At 49.6% G+C, this 23,349-nt stretch overlaps 3 protein-coding genes across 5 annotated transcripts in view; 1 reads left to right on the top strand and 2 right to left on the bottom strand.

The window, feature by feature from the left end:
- The window catches only part of Iqck (IQ motif containing K), a gene marked incomplete at its 5' end in the record, with an annotated part of 95,915 nt that extends 95,669 nt beyond the window's left edge, over positions 1–246 (bottom strand). The window contains one exon of the mRNA XM_042054011.1: positions 108–246. Within this exon, the coding sequence (XP_041909945.1) occupies positions 108–246 (139 nt within the window). The remainder of the gene's footprint in view (positions 1–107) is intronic.
- Positions 247–292: 46 nt separating this feature from the next.
- On the top strand, positions 293–11,696 carry Knop1 (lysine rich nucleolar protein 1). 3 transcript variants are annotated; one of them, XM_038331096.1, is made up of 6 exons: positions 402–446; positions 1,539–1,620; positions 2,527–3,452; positions 5,384–5,452; positions 7,133–7,210; positions 11,240–11,696. In XM_038331096.1, the coding sequence occupies exons 3-6, from the start codon at positions 2,529–2,531 to the stop codon at positions 11,549–11,551; spliced, it is 1,383 nt and encodes a 460-aa protein (XP_038187024.1). In that variant the 5' UTR covers positions 402–446; positions 1,539–1,620; positions 2,527–2,528; the 3' UTR covers positions 11,552–11,696. The 3 variants fall into 3 exon arrangements, with proteins under 3 accessions (XP_038187017.1, XP_038187033.1, XP_038187024.1); XM_038331089.1 differs by lacking the exon at positions 1,539–1,620 and having other exon boundaries at positions 293–446; XM_038331105.1 differs by lacking the exon at positions 1,539–1,620 and having other exon boundaries at positions 293–446; positions 7,133–7,249; positions 11,240–11,345.
- Positions 11,697–15,906: 4,210 nt separating this feature from the next.
- The window catches only part of Vps35l (VPS35 endosomal protein sorting factor like), a 108,408-nt gene continuing 100,965 nt past the window's right edge, over positions 15,907–23,349 (bottom strand). Inside the window, exons 29-31 of the mRNA XM_038346946.2 lie at positions 20,060–20,178; positions 16,670–16,816; positions 15,907–16,118 (exon numbers count right to left, since the gene is read on the bottom strand). Coding sequence (XP_038202874.1) covers positions 16,020–16,118; positions 16,670–16,816; positions 20,060–20,178 — 365 coding nt within the window. The 3' untranslated portion in view covers positions 15,907–16,019. The remainder of the gene's footprint in view (positions 16,119–16,669; positions 16,817–20,059; positions 20,179–23,349) is intronic.

Raw genomic sequence — 23,349 nt, 5'->3', positions numbered from 1 at the left:
CCAGTCCGCCAGGGCGCGTCACCCGCCCGGCGCACAGAGGCTCGGAAGGCGCGTCCCCGCGGATCCCGCCCGCGTCCCGCCTGACCCGGCCAAAAGCGGCTGCCTACCCTCGCAGATCTGCTCCCACAGGTTCTTCCCCGGCGGCTCTGCGACCTGTGCAAGCGACACGAGCCTTTCTGGGGACCCGGGCGACACTGCAGGCACGGGCATCCGTGTAGTGACCGAAGAGTCTACCGAACCTCCCGCCTCCTAGCGCTGCGCGCAGCGGTTGGACGCCTGTCAGAGCGCCGCCATGCACGCGGTTTCCAAAGCAACCATGGGCGACGTGAGGCCTCGACCCGGAAGTAGACATCCATCCCGGGGGCGGGCCAGAAGCGCGAAGATGACTTCCGGGTCGCGGCGGCGCGGGCTTTCACGTGGGGTGGCTTGGCCTGCGGGTGGACCAGGTGAGTTTAGGAGGCGCGGGCGAGTACTTAGTGGGTTCTGCACGGTGAGGGAGAGGAAGAACGAAGATAAGACACTTCCAAACCTGCCCGCAGCCCTCGGTTTCTTCCCGAAGCCCTCCCGTCTTGAAGTCGGCCTGGGGATGACCCTAGCTAGCAGTCTGCGGTTCGTGAGGACAGCACACGCTCCTCTGAGTTCGAATCCGTGTTTTGCCCCTTGCTGACTTTGAGACCTAGTGATTTAACGTCTCCAAGGCCTATGCTGTTTGGGGGGCGGCGGTCACACCAACTCTGCCTGAGGCTTCTGCGGGAATTTCAAAGTGATTTAAGAGCCGGCGTACTTACCCACGTCTATAATTTCAGGACGCGGGCTGCTGAGGCTGGAGGATCACAAGTTGTAGACTAGCCCGGTGTAGCCAAGTTTATCTAAAACAGCGCTTTTGAAGAAAGCATGTGTTCCAAGGTGATGCAGTGTAGATTCGTTTCCACTTCTGGCCAGAGTAGATGCCTGTAACAGTTACCGTACTGGAAAGCAGGATGTTACAGAGTGCTGAGGGGCAGAGCTAAAAGTGGATTAAGCTGATTCCTGGAACTTTTTTCTTCCAGTCTTCTCTCTTGATCACTACCCCCAATCCTGTAGCATCCTGATTTTGTTTGACACCGCCCACTTCGGACATGTATCTCCCCCTTCCCCTGTCCTCTAAAAGTCGGTATGTCTTGAGGCCCAATCTATTCCCTGCTTAATTACCATCCTAGCAGTCCTGTTCATGTCATCCATGTTGGCCAGAGTCACACCTTTGCCTCAGACCTGTACATATACCCGTTCGGTGGAATTATCAAGGCTTCTGTCTAAGGCAGCTGGCTGCCGGATCACCCTCGACTTTAGTCTAAAGGGTTGACACCGTCATCCTTCTATTGCTCAAGCTAGAGAAACATGTTCAAACATTTTCTTGACAACTGGACACTCATGGTTAGTTGGATGTCAGCTTGACACAAGCTAGCGTCATTTGGGGAGAGGAGTACTGCAGGATGGAGTCGCTCCTGGTTTCCTAATTTTGACCTCCCCCTTAGAATCTTCTGGTGTTTTGTCTCTAGGTTCCCTCTAGTCCAGGGAGTAGCAAGAACCAGACTGGTGACTGTAGTGAAAGCCATATATTGAGGCCTCTAGCCACTTGTCGTAAGTACTTCCATTTTCCTGAGGAAAGCTAGGTAATCATGGTTTCTAAGTGTTATTGCCACTCATTAATTCTCAGCAATCACTTTGAAATTGAAGAAGTGAAACAGGCTTGCAGACTGAGGCAGCCAGTCCCCAGTTGAGTACCTTCTGGTTCAGCTTTTATATGGAGGGTAAAACTGAGGTCCAGAGAAGCAAATGCTATCAGGCAAGAAAGAGAATACCAGTGTTTCCATTGGACACAGTGGAGTCCTGGCTGAGGCCTGTCTCACTGTGCCACGTTGTTTAGGTAGCTTGGGATGGTAAAAGTTGAGGGACAAGGGATTCTTCCTATCTAGTGTTGTAGCACTATTTAGATTAGCCAGATGAAGGGGTTGACTTAACTTGGCCACTTTTGTGGGTCTGGTGGGAGTCAATGAGGACGGCTGTGTGGAATTTCTGCTTCATCTGGTAAAAGGGAAGCTGTGGGGGCCAGCCAAAGGCTTGATAACAGTTGGGTCCTACAGTGCTGGCTTGGGTAGCCACTTGGTAAAGATGTGTTGAATTTAGGTCTGGTAGTTTCAGGAAGATGGTAGACAAGGTCTCACCCGTGCTCTTTTCTGTAGTTTCTCCAGCACCTTCCAGGGTGACTGTGTTATTTCCTCCCAGAAAAGGCAACTGACATTCAGAGATGTTAAGTGATCAGAGTCAAGTTGAGTGAGTAGTTTGGCTTTGAACAAAGGGCTATCTGGATTTGTACTTCCTGCCATTTAAATGTCTTTCCTCCTGTTCCCAGTGTATGGGGACTGTTTTCCCCATCTCCCCACATGTCAAGCTGCCCACTCAAGAGAAACACTGCAAAGAGCTTCAGAACCACAGCCTGGGACAGGGTAAAATGATAAATGGCATTATTTCTGTTTTTCTCCTCAGGAATGGTCACCAAGACTCAGAAAGTAGACCTGGGCCCACGGCTTCCAGAGAAGAAGAAAAAGAAGAAGAAGAGAAAGAAGGTTACAGAAGTCACAGAACCAGAGACTCAATACTCAGTCTTAAACAATAATGACTATTTTGTCGATATTTCTCCTCCAAGAGTCACATCCCCCTCCAACGATGTGGGTGAAGAACAAGTCCCTGAGCTATCACTGGGCAAGAGAAAGAAGAAGAAAAAGTCCCCTAGTGCTCACTTGGAGGAGCACCTGGAGTCTGAGGTCACACAGAGAGGATGGAAAAAGTCCCCCAGCCCTAGAAGGCAGGTTTGTGAGCAGTCAGCAGAATGCCTCAGCGGAGAGAAGAAAAAGAAGAGGAGGAAGTCCTTACCACCGGCCACCTCCCAAGGTTCATTGCTGAAAACCTCCCCAGACCCCAAGCATGCTGAGGAGGTAAGCAAAGCCGGTAAGAAGGCCAAAAAACACAGGAAGGAAAAAAAGGTTCTGGACATTGAGGCCTGCCCTCCCCAGGACTCTTGGTTCTGTGAGGCTGGGGATGCTCTGTGCCCATGCTCAGGGGAGACAGAGGGTGAGGAGCAGGCGGCCTTGGGGCAGAAAAGGAAGCAGGGGAGCCCCAGAGAGCACAGCACAAAGAAAAAAAAGAAGAAGACCCACCAAGAGGGAGACATCCTCCCGATCCACTCCAAGATCTCTGTAGAGAGTAGCCTGAAGAAAGGAAGTAAGAAGTTACTCAAAAGCGAAGCTTTGGACTACATCCCGATAGACAGCCCAAAGTCCCCTGGGAAGAAGAAAGTGAAATCCAAGAAAAAGGTGGACCAGCCAGACGGTGAAGGGGTGGCTTTGAAAAGGAAGAAAAAGAAGAGGAAAGCGAGCGGAGTAAAGGAAGACCCCTGGCAGGAGGAAGAAGAGGTAGGATTCCTTGGGACTTGGTGGGGTTGCTATATGAGTACCTGTAGACATGTCAGCATGGGCACTTGTGCATTTAGCTAATGGAACCCCTCACTGCATGTGTGTGTGTGTGTGTGTGTGAATATGTGCTAGAAAAGGATAGGAATTACCTGTTTTCAAGTACAATGGATCCTGGGGCTCCTGCAGCATCGCTAGTAAGAAGTACAGGTGTCCTTCACCATCCATAAATGGAGTCTGTTTTTATATGATTGTCTTATGGCTTGTGTTCTTTTCACTTGCTATTACCTCCAAAACTGATAGTCTGAGATAGCCTGGTGTCTGCAGCTATAGTCTGTAGGACTACATAGCGTGCCTGATGCTCAGAGCTCTCAACTGCACCCACAAGTCCGGTGGGGAAGCCATCCTGCTTCTCTCTAGCTCACAGATAAGGACAGCGTGAGGCTGAAGAATTTGTCTTTGGTCACCCAGCTGGGGCCAGGTAGAGTTGGGTCACACACCCAGGCAGTGTTGCTTCTGGTTCAGGAGATCCGTAAGTGTGTCAGGAGATGCCAGTGTGTCCTTTCCGAAGTCATTTTCCATTGTCTCAGCAGCCCAAGAAGTGACTGTCTTCAATGGGAGCCAGCCCTGGCTTCTCTAGCTCAGCCAGCCATTGCCTGGTGGCCCTCCCTCCTGTTGTTGCTGATGGCCATTTATTGAGTGAGGACTACCTTGGGAGACAGGGCTGTCAGGAAGATGTTGCTGACCTGCATCTTCTTTTCCAGATGGGGTTGGGATGACAGGGATAGTTCCATGTTGGGGCCTGCAGGGGGCTTCTGGTTGCTGGCCTTCTCCCAGCTTTGTCTTCATGCATTAGGCTCTTTCTGTTTGACCACACATGGCTTGATTGTGCAAGTCAGAAGATAATTTGAGGAAGACCATTCTTTCCTTTATTATATGGGTCCTGGGTAAACTTAGGTCAATCAGACATGCTCCTCTTTATTCAGAAACTCAGAGCTAGGGAGATGGTTAGTGGGTAAGAGTGCTTGCTCTGTAACCACTGGGACCTGAGTTCAAATCCCCAGTAGCCACCTAAAAGCTGTGCATGGCGGTATATGCCTGTGATCTCAGCACTGGTGGGAAGGGAGGTTCCAAGAGCTATCTTCTGGTTCTTTGAGAGACCCCGTCTCAAGGCAATGATAAGAGAATGACAGAAGACAACGCTGATTGCCTCCAACTGAATGTACCCATGGCATGCAACACACAAACTTCAGGGTTAGGGAACCCAGAGGTTTAAAGCTAGTTTCATTTGATTTTAGGACCACTTTCCCCGAGGAGATCAGGGAAGGTATCCCCTCTGCCTCACATCTTCCAGACAGCCCACAAAGTTTCCCGAGTCACACAGGCCAGTAATAGTGTAAGGAGGGGTAAAGAAAGTGCATGCGTGCGCGCGCGCACACACACACACACCCAGTCATCTCATATACACATACGTAATAGTATGTGTATATGAGAGGCCATGTACAGCATTCTGAAGAAAGAATGCAAACGCTGTTGGCAGTTGTCATTCGTGGTAGACCAGGTACTGCCCCTGGCCTGACTTGCAGTTAGAGGATACCCCTAGGACTTGGATAAAAATGGTTGGGAAGACCCCTGCTGGGCCATCAGCCTTGAGTCAGGAGAGCTGAATTGGAGTTAGCCTGTCACTGAGCTGAGGGTGATCTGGCTGTAAATCCCTTTACCTCTCTGAGCCTCTGCTTGTCTGTCATCTGACTTCATGGCACCATTTGCTGGGGAGATGAATGAAAGGGAAAGTGGGCAAGGCATTGTTGACTGAGGTTCTGTCTTGGTGGCAGAAGCTAGTGCTGCTGTGCTTTCTCCTCTTTCCTAGATCATGTGACTTTACTCAGAGGGCTGCTGGGGCTTGCCTGAGTTAATATCTGCCTTTCCTGCAGGAGTCGGACACAGACCTGGAGGTGGTACTGGAAAAGAAAGGCAACATGGATGAGGCCTGCATAGATCAGGTATGGCTGAGCCTGTCCTGTGCTCCCCCCGCCCCTTACCTCTTGTCACCCATAGGAACCCTCAGCACACATCAGGCTACAAGTTCTTGGGCTCAGAGGGACTAGGATCTCTGAAGGCCTCTTGGCCGATTCCATGGCACACCTCTAGGGGCAGGTGAACTCATACCCTCCTGTACCTCTAGCCAGGGGATCCCAAAACTGTTGTGACTTATTTCTGAGCATCCTGTTAGGCCCTCCCATGCAACCCATTGCAGGCTGTCAGGAAGACGGGGGTCCTATGACCCTGTCTGTAGCTAGAGCAGGTACATGCACCCAGCCACACCCATGGGTTGTCTCCATGAATTAATTCAGGGGCTTGAGAGAGAGACAGCTTAGAGACTAGTTTCCACTCTCGTGTGCAGGTTCCTGTGAGGGATTTAGACTTTGTGGAGGGGGACGTTTTTATGACCCTTGACTCTTTGGCCTAGCAGGATTGAGGAGCTGTGGGGGCTTGGTGTTAGTCTGTGGTTTACTGGCTGCTGGCCCTTCTCTTCTGTGGATCATCATGGGTCCTTACAGGCAGCTGTGGAGACCAACGGGAGGGTGTATTGGAAGGAGGCAGCTGGTCCCCGTGGCGCCTGCTGAGGCAGCACTATGTCAGATTAGCTAATCCTGCGTCACAGGTCATCATCTCCACCTTAGGAAAGAAAGGAAGATGGAGGCTGTGTTTAGAAGTGGGTGGGGTCTGAGGAGAGCCCCCCAGAAGAGATGGTGATGAGCCAAACCTGCTGTAGTGCTGTAGTCGGGGAACTGCACTTGGAACAGAGTGATGCTCGCTATATCTAAGGGGAGGAGCATCTCTCCAGGGCACTGGCCTCCCGGCAGTTCCTGACCTCACTGTAGGCCCAGGGATGCTATAGTGGCCCAGGACACCATGCAGAGGGCCTGACCATGGAGTCTCAATTCTCCCAGGCCCTATCCCTTGGCTGCTTTTGGATGTCCTTAGTCCCCTAAGACAGCCAAATGCTGAGCAGCCCCAGCCACCCAGCACTGTGCCGAGCTCTTGGAGTTAGATCTAAATCTTTGGCGAGGTGCCGGCAGAGACCCTGAGCTGGCCTAGCCTGAGAGTGCCCAGTGCACCGTGGGCTGCTGGGGTACCGGCAAAGACCCTGAGCTGGCCTAGCCTGAGAGTGCCCAGTTCTCTGCTACAGATGGCTGCTGTTTCTTCCCCGACCACAAGCTTCTGGAGCTTTTCCACTTCTGCAGATGAATAATCCAGTGATCAGAAAGATTAGGTGAGGTTTACAAGGCTGCACAGCTGGTTAGCAGCATTGCTGGGATTCCAGCTCATGTCTGCCTTGTTTCTAGAAAGTAGTGCTTTCCTTGTGGAAGTTGACTTCAGTTTACACAATATGTATGCACAAGACAGGACCTAGGCATTGCAGTGTGAACAAGTTTCAAAACATACCACTGTTATAGAATGTTCTCCTGGTAAAGGGATAACTCTGTGTTATAAGAAAATCACTTCTCAAGAAATTGTGCCCAAGACAAATGTTTCAAGCCCAGGGGCCAGCTACTAACCAGGGTGTCCTGTATGCTTGGTAACAGAGTGAAGCTCTTGAACTGCCACCCCGCATCCCTGCCTTACCTCTGTGCAGCATTAAGATTCTGGGTCTCATCACCCTCTTTTGTCCTGCATAGGTGAGGCGGAAGGCCTTGCAAGAGGAGATTGATCGTGAGTCAGGCAAGACAGAGGCTTCGGAACCCAAGAAGTGGACGGTGGGTTTACTGTGGTGGAATTGACATCTGGAACCTATGGTGCCCAGGCACATTGGTCTGAGCCAGCTTCACTTCCTCTGAAGGTGCTGGTCTCCCTGCTAGGCAGCTCGCCGCTGAGATGTGCCACCTAGGCTTCCTGTCCTGTTGTAGATGATGGGGTGACAAGGGGCTCTTTGTAGCTATGAGAAGTGCCCATGGAGGGTACTAAGGGCATGCAGGAGATATGGAAGTGGGGGCCAGGCCTCTAAGACTCAAGACCCTTAAGTCTTTCCAAGATTTGGAAAATGTCCAGACCTTCTCTGAGAAGGTAGGCCAGGTGGGAGAAAATATGAGGCCATGGACACATAGGTGGTTGGGCCTGGCCATAACATCACATGTCTGCCTTCAGTCAGCTGCCGAACCTCAGTGCCTCACTGGTATCCCGCCCATGCTGGGTGTGCAGGTGCACAGGACCCTCGGCAGCCTGTCTAGTGCAGCGTCTCTCAGCCTGTGACGGGTCACATGACTGCTTCACAGGTGATGCAGGAGTGTTCCTATCTATCTGTTGTTTTATTGGTTAATTAATAAAGAAACTGCTTGGCCTAATAGGTCAGAACATAGGTGGGTGGAGTAGATAGAACAGAATGCTGGAAAGAAGGGAAGTGAGGCAGACGCCATAGCTCTCCTCTCCGAGATGGACACAGGCTAAGATCCTTCCCGGTAAGACACCACCTCGTGGTGCTACACAGATTACTAAATATGGGTTAAAGCAAGATATGAGAATTAGTCAATAAGAGGCTATAGATAACGGGCCAGACAGTGTTTAAATGAATACAGTTTCCGTGTAGTTATTTTGGATAAAGCTAGCCGGCGGCCAGGAGCTGGGAAGTGGCCCACAGCTCCATCTACACACAGGACCATTGGAAAACAGATATTTACATTACGGTTCTTTTTAGTTTTTCTAGACAGGGTTTCTCTGTTTAACAGCCCTAGCTATCCTGAAACTCACTTTAAAGACTAGGCTGACCTCGAACTCACAGAGATCCACCTGCCTCTGCCTCTTCCTCCCAGCTGTATTACAATTCTTTTATAATTCTTTTCTGGTTTTTTTTTTGAGACAGTTTCTCTGTAGCTGGGACTAAAGGCGTGTGCTACCACCGCCCAGCTGTATTACAATTCTTAACAGTTACAAAATTACAGTTATGGAATAGCAACAAAAATAATTTTATGGTTGGGGTGATCACAACATGAGGAACTGTTAAAGGATCACAACACTAGGAAGGTTGAAAACTATTGGTCTAGGGCCTGGAGAGGGTGGGTGTGGAGGAGGGTTTGTACGCTGTCCTAGATGATTAGGAGGAAGGCTTCTTGGAGCAGGTGGCACTTGTCCTAAGACCCGGAGTGTGGTGGTACCTTCCCTTAGCATGCAGGGCCCAGAAGTGGGAGTGGACTTAGACTGGTGACAGGGTAGCAGGAACTAGCTAATGTGTCACTCCAGTCACTCCAGGACCATGGGGACATTTTTACTAGGCAATGACCCAAGGGAGCCACTGTGGAGTTTAGGTACAGAAAGGGGAATAGGAGGTAGCACAGAAAGTTTTGTGATGTGTTTGGGAGGTGTGGCCATGGACTTGGTACTCGGTGAATTTGGGAGGAGAGAGGGAAGGACTATACCTGGGGGTAGGGCCAGGCGGCCTGCTCTGTCTTTAGCCTCCTGCTTAACAGACAGCATTGATCTGGATGCAAGGCCTGAGGCCAGTTACTGTCTGCCGCTCTCTAGGTTAGTGTCTTCTCCTTGGAGAACCTCAGTTTCCACTTCTGTTAAATGGGCTCCTATTATGGCCTCGGGATGGGCAGAGGGGATGGAGTAGGTCTTTTTGTTTGCTTAGATAGGGTCTCATGTAGCCTCATACAAAGACTGTGTAGGCAAGTGTGAACTTGAACTCCTAATCTTCCTGCCTGTACCTCCCAAGTACATGCACACTAGGCCTGGTTTATACACCGCCAGAGATAGAACCCGGTGCTTTATACATGCTAGGCAAGTACTTTACCAACTGAGCCACATCTCTAGCCCTGGAGTTTTGTTGTGTGTCTTCTTTCTCTCTCACCACTTAAGCTGAGCAGAGCTGATAGGACAGCAAATTGAATAAATAGAACAAGAGACAGGGTCACATCACTCAACCAGTGCTCCAGGCACCATTCTCATAATCTGGCTGCCAGAGCATAGGTCCCTAGGGCCAACCAGGGGCATTCTGGGTGTCCTTGGTCACCTGCTTGTGGAAATTCCATTGCATTGATGGGGATTCCAGACTGGCAGGACCAGCAGTCCTAGAAGAGCCAGCTTGCCAGGCCCAGGCAGTCCTGGGCTTAGATATAACCGGTGTCACAGGCAGCGTCTGGCTTAGAAACTGCAGTCTAGGAAGCCACACTTACATGGGTCACATGAGGCTGAGAGAATGTCACCAGTCCATCTAGGATAGCTGTAGTGATATCTGTTCTGATTGTCCCCCAGCACCAACCTAGAAATGAGTGCTAGGTTGGCATTTGGCTCTTGGGCTTTGTGGAGGTCAGCAGTCAGGTGGTGAGAAGTCCTACCCTGTGGACCTACGATATGGTGAGAATTGTGTGCTGTGGCTTTGGCATAAGGCCTGACTCTGCTCTCTGGTACTGATGTGAGTGTGTTGGCCCATTAGAAGAGGGCTTTGAGGCTTAGGGAGAGTGGTTGTGACTGGATCACAAAGGTGGGGCTTCATCCCACGCTGCCTTGTCTTCAGCGTCACAGTCTTGGGGACCTGGGCTTCTTGCCCATCTTGCAGACCTGAGGTGGAGTGGGTTTTCTAGCACAGGGCCTTCTGTGTACTGGTGGGTCCTGACCGTACTCTTGTCTGGAGTACCTGGATGATGAGTGCCGTGGTGTGGGGCAGCTTTGCTGTGTTGAGACTGAGGGAAGGGTGATAATGTGCTCTGCGCTACAAGGTGGGGAAAGGGATGAGGGAGGTGGCTTGGTGCTTAAAGCACTTGCCACTCAAGCAAGCATGAGGATCTAAGTTTGAATCCCCAGAAGTCCCATGAAAGCCAGACACACAGCACAAGTGTCTGTGATGTCAGCACTCCTGTGAGGTGCTGGGAGTCTGTTGTATGACACTGATCTATGGATGTACAACCAAACATCTGCTTACCCCAGATAGGGAGCCAATGTCAGACCAAAGTAATGATACCACCACAGCTGAATAAACTAGTTTATTGGGGTTGCAGGAGTATGGGTGAGGTGTTACTTAGAAGATTATGAATAGCTGAAGGGTGGCTGCATTGCCTAAAGTCCCCCTCAGCATGAGTGACAGCTCATGAAAGCTGAAACTCCGGAGCACTGTACACAACTTGTAGGCTGCTCAGCTGGTCTGCAGTCCTTCCTGCTCATGTGACCTTGAAGAGGAAAGGGCCTTGAGATCTGCTAAGTTCCAGGGACTGTCTGAGATTTATGAGTTTACTTCCTGGGTCTTAATAAGCTTCCCTCTCAGAATGGATACTTAAAATCAGAGGATCTCTACAAAATATAGGCTATACAGGAGGATCTCTGGAAGCTCAGGGCCAGCCAAGTATATGCAGCAGAAAAATCAATAGAGATTTTGTCTCAAATAAGGTAGAAGACAAGGACTAACCTGAGATTGTCCTCTGACCTCCACATGTGTGCACATACATTGTGTATGAACACACACAAAAAACACAAGGTGGGCTGTGGAAAGGTTGGGAAGTGTTAGAGAGTCAGGTGAGGTATGCTTGTGTTTTGAGGTATTGTGTGTGATATATGAAGTGAGGTGAGGTCTCTCGCTGTCACCATGTGTTGGGAGAAAGAGTAGAGCTCAAATTAGCTTGGTGTGCAATGATGCGCTTGTGAGAAGCCAGTGGTGGCCTCTCAGGCTGGTCGTTCTTGACATATCACTCCCATTAAGCGTTAGGACTCATTAGGATGGATGAAACAGTCCATTGCTTGGCTGAGGGAGAGGAGGTGTTTGTCTTCAAGGGCAATGACAGCCTTTACTCTCTACTCAGGGAACCCAGTTTGGCCAGTGGGACACTGCTGGCTTTGAAAATGAAGAGCAGAAGCTGAAATTCCTGAAGCTTATGGGTGGCTTTAAGCATCTGTCGCCATCATTCAGCCGCCCTCCCACCATGACTGGCAGGTACAACATGGCCCTGGACAAGAAGTCTTCAGACACACTCCAGCAGAATCTGCAGCAGGACTATGACCGGGCCATGAGCTGGAAGTACAGCCGTGGGGCTGGCCTGGGCTTCTCCTCTGAGGCTCGCAAGGTCTTCTACATTGACCGGAACGCCTCCAAGTCTATCAAGTTGCAAGATTAAACTTTATTTCCCTGTTCCTAAAACTGCATTTCTTGATCAGTTTTCCATCTGCCAAGCTGGCTTGGATCAGTCACCTGCAGATAATGAGGACCACTCGTGATTTTGGACAAGCAGGTGGAAGCTGCTTGTGTCAGGAACCAGTACCAGTGGCTAAACCTATTTTCTGTTCTAACCCTTCCACCTCCTTGGGTGAAAGTGTTTTAAGTAATAGTAGCTAGCAGTTGCTGGCATGTGCAGGGCCCTGACTAAAATGTTTTCCTTGCATTGATGTATTTAAACCTAATTATGGAATGGGTGCTATTCTCATCACCTCATACGTTCAGGGATAAAGTAATAAAGTGCCCAGGGTCACCTCCGCTAAGTGCCATCAAGACTACAGCACATCACACAGCTTCACTCAGTGATCAGTGAATGGAGAAAGCAAGTGTTGTGCCATGTCTTTCATGGGGACCTATAAATTTGTTTCTCCTCTTTGGAGGTAGACCTTTGAGCTGGAGGCTTTCCAGCTGTCGTCCTTCCGTCTGAGTGCAGTGCTTGGATTTGATGTTTCTGCGCATGGATTGAATGTCAAACATGGCATTTTGGACCTACATGTGGACCCATGTGAGATCCTCAACAGTGTGTTCACACAACCTCAGACCACTTGTGTGAAGTCAAACGTAAGGACGAATGGGAAGGAAGGTGCTTCATCTGCTGCCGGCACCATCCCCACCCTGAACTGCACAGCAAGCTTCAGGACGCTCCAGCTTCAGAGAGCCACACGATGGGACTTTCTTCTACCAGCCCTTGCAGTCTGGCATTGAGACTCACATAAGGACATTCTCCTGTCTCTTGGTGTGGCGCTTCACAGATACCCCATTGCTGGCCTGCTCTCGCTCAGGCAGAAGTCCTAGCAGGTGGGGAGTGGAGGGATGGATGCTGCGCCCAGCCAGGACCTCCGTTCTTCCGGCTCCATCCTCAGCGATTGTGTCATTGAACTGGCGGGAAGATGGCAGAGGCAGTTCCAGGCTGCCCCCACAGTATTCTGGAGTTGGAAGAAAACCCTTTTTACAGCCAAAGAAACTTCAGCAGCCTCTTAGGAAACCTTCATGGCTTCGTTCAGTTCTGTGTGGATGGTCCTGTATCAGCCCCTTTGGTAAGGGAGATGCCCCTCAGGCCAGCCACAGAGAGGGTGAGGTGTTCCATACTGCCACATGGGCAGCAGTGGAGAGACCGCCTGAAGCAGCTGCCTCTCCCCACCCTGTCCCGACCTGTTGGCATGGGCCATGACACATCCTACAGGTGTGTCTGTTAACAAAGACCTGTTTAGGCCACTCCCTCAGATGAACTTGGTCTTTCATAGATTCAACCACAAGATACAAAAAAGAAGAGCCCTTCATTCTCAGAGGACAGAATTCTGTTGAAGTCAGCCTCTAGACCAGTGGTTCTCAACCTGTGGTCCATGACTTCTACGTGGGTCTCATGTTTACGTTACAAATCCTAACACCAACATTTCAGTTATGAAGTAGCAATAAAATAATTTTCCGGTTGGGGGTCACCACAACATGAGGAACTGTATTAAAGGATCACAGCACGACAGAGGTTGAGAACCACAGCTCTAGACCAGTCTGGCCTTGATCAGTACTGGGAACTAGCTGTGTAACTCCAGTAGCTCACACTCCAGTTTGAGCATGCCTCAGCGCATCAGAATCTTGCACATGGCCATCTCTGGGTGGGAGAGGGTAGATGGGTTGTCATCTCATGCCACATACACCTTGGTAACTGTCATCCAGGCGTGAGGGCCCAATCTTTTCCTTACCTGTTACACACGTCTCAGTGCTAAGGGACTGACTCAGGTGCTCCATTTGCTCCCCCTTCTCTAGAGAGAATTGGAGTCTAAGCAAAGAAGACTATGGGCCCCTTCAGGAGTCCAGCCTTGTCTCTGCCACTCACAGTGTGGGCACTGAGGGCAGTGCTTCTGTTACCTAGGCTCCTGTCCTACCAGTAGTGGCCTGAGCCATCCCCCACCCTCACCTCCACGTCTTGTACCTTCTCCAGAACTTGAGTCTTCTGCATGATGTCCCATGTGAATGTGGGAGGTCAGTGACCCAGCACAGGCCTTGAACTTGGCTGTTTCTCAGGAATTTCTCTCACCAGTTACTGGTACTCTATAGCAATATCCTTGTCCTTAGTCACCTGCCAACAGTCACCCAAATATCAGGCCCTGACCTGAGCTACCTTTCTCAAAAGTGTCTCCCAATTAGACACAGTTGTTGCCTAAAGGAGGGTGTGCACTTAACTGGAAGGTGACAGGGTTCATGTGGAAGAGACGTAGAAGCCATGGACAGTCACTTGGGAAGGAAAAGGCCCCAAGCCAACAACACGGGTGCCTTTAGGAGCTGTGTAAACTTCCACCAGAGTGCTCACAAAGCAACTTAGTCTTGCTGATACCTTGACCTAGCCCAGAGGACCAGTGAGTTGTGACCAATAATTGTCAGATGGTAAAAACCACAAGAAGCTACTCTGAATGTAACTTGTTAAAGTAGCAAGAACCAGGAACTTAGGACATGGAAATGTCCCAGTTTTTCATTTCCTAAGAATCCCATGGAGATGGGCTTTCAGAAACCAGCCTGCCACTAACAGGAGGGAAGCTGTTCCAGTCCACACTTCTGCCCAGGTCAGCAACAGGACTCAGAGGCCCTGTGGTGTGTATGCCTGATGCAGGGCTAAGCTGGGGTTAACACAGGAGCACTGGGCATTTTCTGGGCCAATGTTGGGAGCTGATGCTGTCCAACACGGGCAGCTTTGAGGCAGACACCACAGTGCTTTCTGGTTCTGGTGTTTGTTCACAGCACAAGAAACATTCTTCAGTATCTGATTATTATTTTTGAGACTGGCCCATTTATCCCATATTGGCCTCAAACCTGTAACTGAGGACCCTGAACTCTTGATCTTCCTGTCTCTACCTCCTGAGTGCTAGGATGATAGGCCTGTACCACCACACTTCGGTTGTGTGGGGCTTGTGCACGCCTGGCCAGCATCCCACCAGCTGAGCTACGTCCTCAGCCTCATCTGATATTTTGTTTAGTTGGTTGGTTCTTTTTTTTTTTAAAGACAATTTTCTCAATTCCTTTGGGTGGTGGAGACTGTCATCAGATTGACCCCAAATATACAATAGTAACTCTAGCCTCATAACAAATAAGCATGAGTTTATATATAAATGATTTTTAATTTGTACTTTTCTAAAGTTAGTCATGTATAATGTTTTAGAGTAAAAATGAATAAAATCCATGCCTAAAGCACTAATAGTTTTGAGTGGTGTATTTTGCCCAGGTTAGCTCCAGGCAATCCTGCCTCAACTTCCTAAGTAGCTGGGACTTGGAGTATGTGCCCAGGCTAGCCTGGAGCCCAGCTGAGCCAAAGCTTGGATACATTTTCACAGGCAGTGGGTTCCAGGTGGTAGATAGCAGTCAGGGCAGCCGGCCAATGACAGTGAAGTACAGCCCAAAGCCATCAGCCATCAAGGACAGGCGCAAATTCGCTGAGAAACACAGCCATAGTGCGCACCAGTGTGTAGTGTGGACGTGCTCTCCAGGAGGAGCCAGAAGTGAGCAGCTGGCTTGCAGGACATTGGCTCAGTTACAGGAAGGGCACTGCCATAGCCCAGGCTGGCCTCAAACTCAGGGCATCCTCCACCTCTCCCTCTGTGAAGTACTGGATTACAGGTGGACGTCCATGCCTGACTACAGGACAGGGAGCCCCCAATGTGACCTTTCTCCTGTATTTTAAGTCCAAATATGACTTGTAGTCAGGAGTCAGCTAGCAACATGACATTTCTTAGTCCTCCAAGGGGCTTTATAGGACACTGTCTCCAATCTGGAGGTGTGATGTACAACTGTGTCTGCTTTCTGTCAGTGGAAACACCCTCCTGTGCCCTTGACTGGTTCCCAGCCTCAGATCCCCTCCCTGGGGCTGAGAACCAGAAGGCTTCTTGGATAGTTGGAATTTTCTTTGGGCCACCAGCTCAAAAATAATAACACGGGGACTCATTATTTATGAAAGTTTGGCCTGAGCCCAGGCTTTTCCCCATTTATATCAATCTACATTCTGCCACGTGGCATTGCCTTTATCTGTGCTGCCCATCCTTCGCGTCTGTCCAGCAACTCCACATTTCTTCTTCCCAGAGTCCTCTCTACCCTCAGAAGTCCCACTTAACTGGCTCTTTATTACACCAATCAAAGCAATACATCTTCATACAGTATACAAATATCCCACAATGCTCTTGTGCAAACAGACAGATGCTGCTATCTGAAGAACAAGACTGAGTTTTAATGCTGTCACCCACTCACCCACCCCCCTGCTGTCATAAGGCAAAAACTTTAAATCAACTTGTATAAAAGTAAAAACAAAAACTAAATTCCAGGAGGAGTTAGTGGCAGCCAAGTAGGTATTCCAGGACAGTGGCACTGGGGTCCCCAAGGGCAAGTATTCAGGTCCTGGTTTGCAGAGGGAGCCTCAGGGCCAGCTCCGTCAGATGATTCATGTCTGGTTGTTTGCTCCGCTTCTTGATGTAGTCCAGAGTCTTCACCTAGAAAAAAGAGCTCCATCTTGTATTTGGCTTTACGGCTGGAGCCTCTTCTGAATTGGCCCTAAGTGAGCTTACCCTGCCTAGCTGAAAATGGGGTGTCTTCTGAGGGATGGTGGAAGAAGCAAAAGGTTAAGATTGTAATTTACTCCTAAAATCAGACTCGGGGATCAGGGGATGAAGCTCAGTTGGCAGAATGCTTACATGCCCAAAGTCCTGGGTTTGTTCCCCAGCACCACAAAAACTAGCTAGAGGAAGGAGGATCAGAAGTTCAAGATCATCTTTGGCTACATAGCAAGTTTAAGGATAGCCTGGGCTACCTAAGACTTTGTCTGGGAGGAAAAGAATCAGACTTGGCTGTGATCAGAAGTGGGTGACATTTTCTAGCAAGTAGTTTTTACTGACTGGGAGTGACTAGGGATGCTTTCTAGCACTAGGAAGTCACCCAAAAGAGTTTAGGGGGTCTGGCTCAGGGGTGATGGGGCAGCTTGCGGTATTACTGATGCCATGTCAAGGTCAGTGCCATTCTGGCTGGCAAGGGCCTTGGTGCTTACCATGGTCCTTGTGTCTGCACAGCCGTGCCTCTGAGCCAGGTGCCACAGGTTGACAGAGAGTTGGTTCAGCTTGTTGTTACGAAGGTCCCCATGGGCCAGGATGCTATTGAAGAAGGAGAGGCCCAGCAAGCTCTGGCGCTTCAGGAACTGGGAGAGAGAAGGGAAGCTATGACTATGCCCTGGTACACTGGATGGGCTCAGTGTAAAAGTCCTTATGCCAGTTTTGCCATGTGTTTGCTGAGCCCACCCTGCACCTGTGAAATGACCGTGAGATGCACAACACATGGCGAACGAGAGGCACCACAAGCTCTGAGCTCTGCTGGACACCGGGCCATCACCGTGGTTAGGGGAGACCCAACAGTCACTGGGTTGGGGAGTGAGGCCTAACAGCGGAGAAAAGGCTGCTGCGCTTCAAGCACAAGTCAGGCTGGAAGGCTTCCACATGGCTCTCAGCTGTGGCTCCAGCTTCTGCATGTTGTGGTCACTACTGCTGATCCTAACAATGCTCCTGAATTGGGGCCCAGATTTGGTCTCTACAAGAAGCACCTACTGCAAGGCATGGTGTGCATCCCAGCTCTAAGGTGGAGGCAGGGGTACCAATTCTAAGTCATCTTCAGCTCTATAGGAAGTTGGAGGTCAGACTGAATGAGACCCTGTCTCAAAAATAAAAAATTTGAAAAAAAAAAAAAGGAGGATAAAAGAAAAGAAGAGTAAGCCTCCCAACACTGTGACGTCAGGCCTTTCAGGAATCTGGTTTTGTTGGATGACCTGCGAGGCACCTCACCAAAGAAACATTTAACCCACGTGACTGGCTTTGATGACAGACACGACAGGGAAGAAACAGCGGTGCAACGACAGCTCAGGTGAAAGAACACACTTCCTCGGGGAGCAGACAACCATCACAGAGAAACCACGTCCCCAGGTGGGCACCTGCTGTTTCAGGGTGCCCATGGAACTCCACGTCACCGGATGCTGGCCAGGCCTGGCAGCCCTGCCAAATCATGCCACCAGAGCCACACGTGCCTGCTCTGCTCCACGGCAGTGAACAGGTACCAGACACTCAGCATATGCTAGCACCTTTGCTTCACATGTCACATCTCTGGGGCTGGCACATTCACAACTTATGCTGGGTAAGCTTTTCCAGCATTTGTACGTGTGCAGTAAGGCAGGTTCTGCTCGGAGAGCTATTGCTGATGGAAATCAGGTGTCTGGGTAGGCCCAATCTAGTGATGGAGCCCTTCAAAGGTAGAAAAAGTCTGGCCAGCGTCAGAGACAAGCAGGGAAAGAGAGAAAGGCCAACGAGGCTGAGGACACATTTGTAAAGGGCTCTATGTAAGCACAAGGACCTCTGTCAGATCCCCGGCACCCATATAAAAATGTGTGTGGTGGCACACACTTGTAATCCCAGTGGGGAGAAAGGGTCCCTGAGGCTCACTGGTCAGCCTGCTTAGCCGTATCGGCAAGCCCCAGGTCAAAGAAGATACTCAACCTCAAAACTTGTAACCAGCTCCTGAAGAATAACACCCAATAGCTAGGCGTGGTGGCGCACACCATTAATCCCAGCACTCAAGAGGCAGAGGCAGGTGGATCTCTGGGTTTGAGGCCAGCCTGTTCTACAAAGCAAGTTCCAGGACAGCCAGGGCTACACCTTGTCTCAAAAGACAAAAACACCACCCAGCTTGAGAATGAGGGGGCTCTTCCTCCTCATCGAATTCCCCAATAAAATTTTACCCTAAAACACTCAATTTGGGTTTTCAAGCCACAGCCCATTACAAACGGCATCGTTATGTGTGTCAGGGACGTGAAGGCACGCTGGCAGACAGTAAAGATCGGCAGCTGTGTTCAGGGAAGGTCATCGGCCCGCACCCCAGGCTCTCTATAGCTTTTTAATAGAAGAGAGAGAGGGAGGGAGAGCCAGAGAGTGAGCTCTTTTCCTGTGAGAATTGTCATTTCCAGGAAGCTCTAGGGACTCCAAACCCAAACAGTTTCTCTCAGCTCCTGCTTAAAGCAGAACTCAATCCTTCACGTGACCTTACAGTACAATTCTGGAACCAGGGTGGTTCCCAACAGGAGGGCATGGGACGACAAATGGGAACACTTTAAGTGCTGGGCTCCCAACAGCAGGCACCTGTGAGCTGGTTAGTGGGTGGTGGGGGAGGTCTGGCTGGAGAACTCAGCTCAGCTCTTGGGGTACTGCCTGGAGAACTGACAGGGGGCATTATAAAAATGGAGGACAGCAGGTTCAGTCACACTCAGCCACTCGGCGTCAGCTCACATTGCAGGCCATCTCTATCCCCCCCTTCCTCCTTATTTATTTTTTATAATGTTTTTAGGTATTTATTTTATCTACATATGATCATTTTGCCTATATGTTTGTATGTACATCAGAAAGTGTTGGATCCCCTGAAATGGATGGCTATGTGCCACTACGTGGATGCTGGGGACCAAAACAAGGTCCTCTAAAAGAGGAACACATGCTCTTAACAGGCTATGTGCCACCATGTGGGTGCTGGGGACCAAAACCCAGGTCCTCTAAAAGAGGAACACATGCTCTTAATAGTCAAGCCATATCTCGGCATTTTTTTTTTTTTTTGAAATAGGGTCTCTTTCTGTAGCTCTGGCTGTCCCAGAACTCACTTTGTAGACCAGGCTGGCCTTGAACTCAGATCGAGCTGCCTCTGCCTTTCAAGTGCTGGGATTAAAGGTGTGCACCACCACACTTGGCAAACCTATTTTATTTTCGATACAGCTTCAGATAACTTAGGCTGACCTCAAACTCTCAGTGTAGCAAACAATGACCTTGAACTCTCTCCCCCACTTCCCTAGCTCTCCTGGAACTAGCTCTGTAGACCAGGCTGGCCTCAGCTCCTTGCTTCTGCACCACCACCCAAGCCGATCTTGAACTCTTGATCTCCCTGCTTCTAATCCTAAATGCTGAGATCACAGGTATCTACACCACACTGTTTTAAGCTACACGAGGGATTAAACCCAGGGCCTTGATACATAACCAGTAACCACACTGTTTTAGTCTCTGAATGCTGCCAGATCACAGGTGTGTGTGACTGTGCGCAGTCTTTGTTTGTTTGTGACTAATTGATATACAATATTGAGGGGGCAGGGACCTGCAAGTTGATAGCAGACTTGTGGGTACCAGAGGCTGGTGTGAGCTGAAATTTGGGTGAGCAGGCAGAGAATAACCAAGGCCAAGACTGGGAACCACCATTCTGCCAGATTTGTTTCCCTTCCACAATGGAGCACTGTGTGCCCTGCAGTGCTCCCACCCTGCTTTGCTCCCGCCCTGTGCCCTGCATTTCTCCTAACCCGAAGTGTTCCCACCCTGCAGTGTGCTGCCTCCAAAGCATGTGGCAGGTGGAGCGGGCAGGTACCCACCTCGTCCTTGGCCAGGGTTTTCAGGTGCTCCAGGATCTGAGCCATCACCGCCTCGCAGAGCTTGCTGTTCTCAGCCAGGAACTTGGAGTCTCCCCCATACAGGCTGTCATTGGAGTCAACTGGTTGAACAAACAAGAGCAACATGTCACATGGGATTGGCAGATGGCAGGAAGGCCTGGTAGGAAGCATGGGAACGGCCAAGGTGACCCACTGGCTTTAGGATTCACTAAGAAAACACCTAGCCTAGGGCCTAGTCTGGGCCTGAAGCCAACTGTCTGGAAGTCATCCCCACACTGGCCATGCCTGGAGGGGACAGCCACAATCACAGTGAGCCATTCTCTCCAGCTGCCAGGTACTGTGGCAAGCACTCGCTCTATGTCATGTAAGGGTCCACATAATGAGCATCAGAGAGAGTTGGCATGCATGTCTTCAACAAGAGGGGAAACAGAGGCTCCAAAGTGGGCATAGCTAAGATGTTAAACTGGGCAGTCTGATTCCAAAGCCCAAGTTCTCATCCACTGCACCCTTAAAACCATCTGGCTAGCTTTTATAGCTCCAGAAGGTTCTATCTATACTACCAGGGAAGACAAGTATCAACCATCTTACTTAGATGTGAACCTTGAGAGCAACATTAATGACTTATATGCCCACTAGTGCCAATGTGGCATGAGTATACTTTCTTAAAGCCTTAAAGCCTGCTCCCCATGGAACCCATGCCTGCTATCGCATCCCACAGCCCCTTTACTCCCAATGCTTCTATGCCTGACAGTGTCTCCTTCTCTAAGACAGCAACTCACTCTATAGTTATAGCTGGCTTGGAAATCACTCCATACCCCAGGATGGCCTCTAACTCATGGCAATCCTCCTGCTTCAGCCTCCCAAATGTTGGGACTACAGGTATGAGCCAGCATGTCCAGCTCTTTAACAAAGCCACTGCTTGGCCACCTCCTATATGGCATCCACTGCCTAGAGAAAGGCGGGTTCAGTCAAGGATGGCTTGCATACTGCTTTCTCTTTCTTCTCCCCTTCAAAGGGCCTGGCCCTGGCTAGGCAGGGGAGACACCAGGCAGTCTGCTGTGGTCAAATTTGGGTTTTCATTTAAATGGTGAACTCAGGCAGTCTCCTTATTTGAGGACAGCTCTGCGGCTTTGTCTGTGGTGGCTGACCCCATCCCCTGCACAGGGGCCCAGAACTGTTCAGTTAGTCTCCACTGTGAACACATGGGCCATTCGGTTTTGTTTCTGCAGGGCTGGGAGTAGAACCTAGGGTTTCCTGCATGGCAGGTGGAGCTTCTCTCTCTCTCTCTCTCTCTCTCTCTCTCTCTCTCTCTCTCTCTCTCTCTCTCGTAAAAAAGATAGATAACTCAATCAGTAAAGTGACACTCCACAACTCCACATTGGATCTCCATATGAAAAATCCAGGTGTAGTTGTGCATGGCTGTAACTTAGTACAAGGACAAAGGAGGGCAGAGATAGGTGGATCCTAGAGCAGCTCCCTCTAGCCAGCCCCGCCAAGTGGTGAGCTCCAGGTTCAGTGAGAGACCCTGTCTCAAAGAGTAAAGTCTCGGAGAGGACAATATAGACACCTGACACTGACCTCTGTCCTCCACACATGTGAGCGTGCACACATACACACACACAATGTAATAAGAGTATATAGAGTGGAGCCCCTCTCTACAAACAGCAGAGTCATGTAGCTATGTGTAGTTCCTAATTTACAGTTGGTCCCAGCAACTTTTAAAAGTTACATTCCTTTATTTTATGCATTCACTGGAGTTTGCATTGATTCTCTGCAGAATGAGCGAACCTGTGCATAATTAAACTGAGAGAAGAAAACATCAGGGGTGCTTTATGTTCATCTCTGACTGAGACTTCAGAACAACATTTTAATTTTAAAAAAGTGTCAGAGGTACAGAATAGCTGAATAAAACACCTGACAATGGATACCTGCTGCTTCTCACACAGACCCAACAACTGCAGACCCTGGGCTGCCCTGCGCCATGACAGTGGATACCTGCCTGCTTCTCACACAGACTTGTCAAACCATAACCCTTGGCCACTGTGTGTGTCTTTGGCATGCTCCCTCTCTACACATGAACACTAGCATGTTTTCCCTGAGCCAACTGAAGCAGGTACAGGCTCTAAGAACAAGCAGCTCCACCCTCCACCACTCCCCAGCTCCTCTGACCACGCGCAATCTCCAAGCTTACCTTGAACTGCCCTTTTAAGGAGACTTTTGGGGTGATGGTTAACACTAGCTTGTGGTGGCACACACATTTAATCCCAGCCCTTGGGAGGCAGAGGCAGGCGGAACTCTGTGAGTTCAAGGACAGCCTGGTCTACAGAGTGAGTTCTAAGACAGTCAAAATACACAGAAAAACCCTGTCTCAGAAAACCAAAAAATAAAAATAAAAATAAAAGAAATAGAGTTTAAAATAGAGCCACGTACAGATGGAAAAGACACAGAGAATCTGGATACTGTATGTTATTGTGTTGTCTTTGAATTGTTTGACAGCTGAGGAAGGAGCAACAGCTGCTGAAAGACATTTGATTAAAAATAAATGTTGGTGGATTAATCTAACATATGTATTTTAAAAATGCCTTGACTTCAAAATTTAATCAGAAGATATGTTACTTTGGGGAAGAGGTTTTGCTTTTATTTCCACAAGAAATGAGAGGCTGTGGATTCATTCTGAGTTAAGAAAAATAAGGTTTGACCAAGGAAGACCCCCTTAAAAATCTCCGATAGAAGCGGATGGCCCAGATGATCCAACATTTCAGGGGACCTCTGTTGGAGTTTCCTCTGAGTTCTACATCCAGAACAGGCTCAAAACTGCTGGCTGAGATGATCAAGCTTCTATCAGGAAAGAAGGGAGTTGTGAGGACCGCTGTATCCTCACTCAAGACTCTAGTTTTATGCAATTCTGCCCTACATGGCTTTGGGACCTCAGGAGGTGAGAGAGTACACAGGAACTTCATCTATGCAGCTATGGGGAAAGAACCATTGCTTGTGCTGGCTGACTTCAGTGTGCCTGCTCTGTGTCACCCATGCTCTGTAAGCAAGCATAATAAGTTCATTGGCTCCCCAGGGTGAACTTTGGCAGAGTCATACTTTGGCTTGTTGTTGGGGCTTATAAGGAGCAGGCAGATGTATACTTCTCCCCAGGGAAATCATTTTTACAATAGCAGCTACTAAATGAGGTCAGCTCAGTACTGGGTTCTGGGCCAGGATCTGAGAACCCAGTGTGGGGCACAAGGTTGACCTGGCCCACCTACACAAACAAGCAAGAC

The sequence above is a fragment of the Arvicola amphibius genome, chromosome 1 (assembly GCF_903992535.2).
Source record: "Arvicola amphibius chromosome 1, mArvAmp1.2, whole genome shotgun sequence".
Taxonomy (NCBI): Eukaryota; Metazoa; Chordata; class Mammalia; order Rodentia; family Cricetidae; genus Arvicola; species Arvicola amphibius.
Note: the sequence above shows the minus strand (reverse complement) of the source record. Positions and strands in the feature narration are given on the sequence as shown.

Bases quoted from the DNA above. Each gene is read 5' to 3' on its own strand.
- Knop1 (XM_038331089.1), top strand. From the start codon at position 293: ATGCACGCGGTTTCCAAAGCAACCATGGGCGACGTGAGGCCTCGACCC. The intron at 3,453-5,383 runs GTAGGATTCCTT...CCTTTCCTGCAG, and splicing joins CCTGGCAGGAGGAAGAAGAG to GAGTCGGACACAGACCTGGA. The intron at 7,211-11,239 runs GTGGGTTTACTG...CTCTCTACTCAG, and splicing joins CGGAACCCAAGAAGTGGACG to GGAACCCAGTTTGGCCAGTG.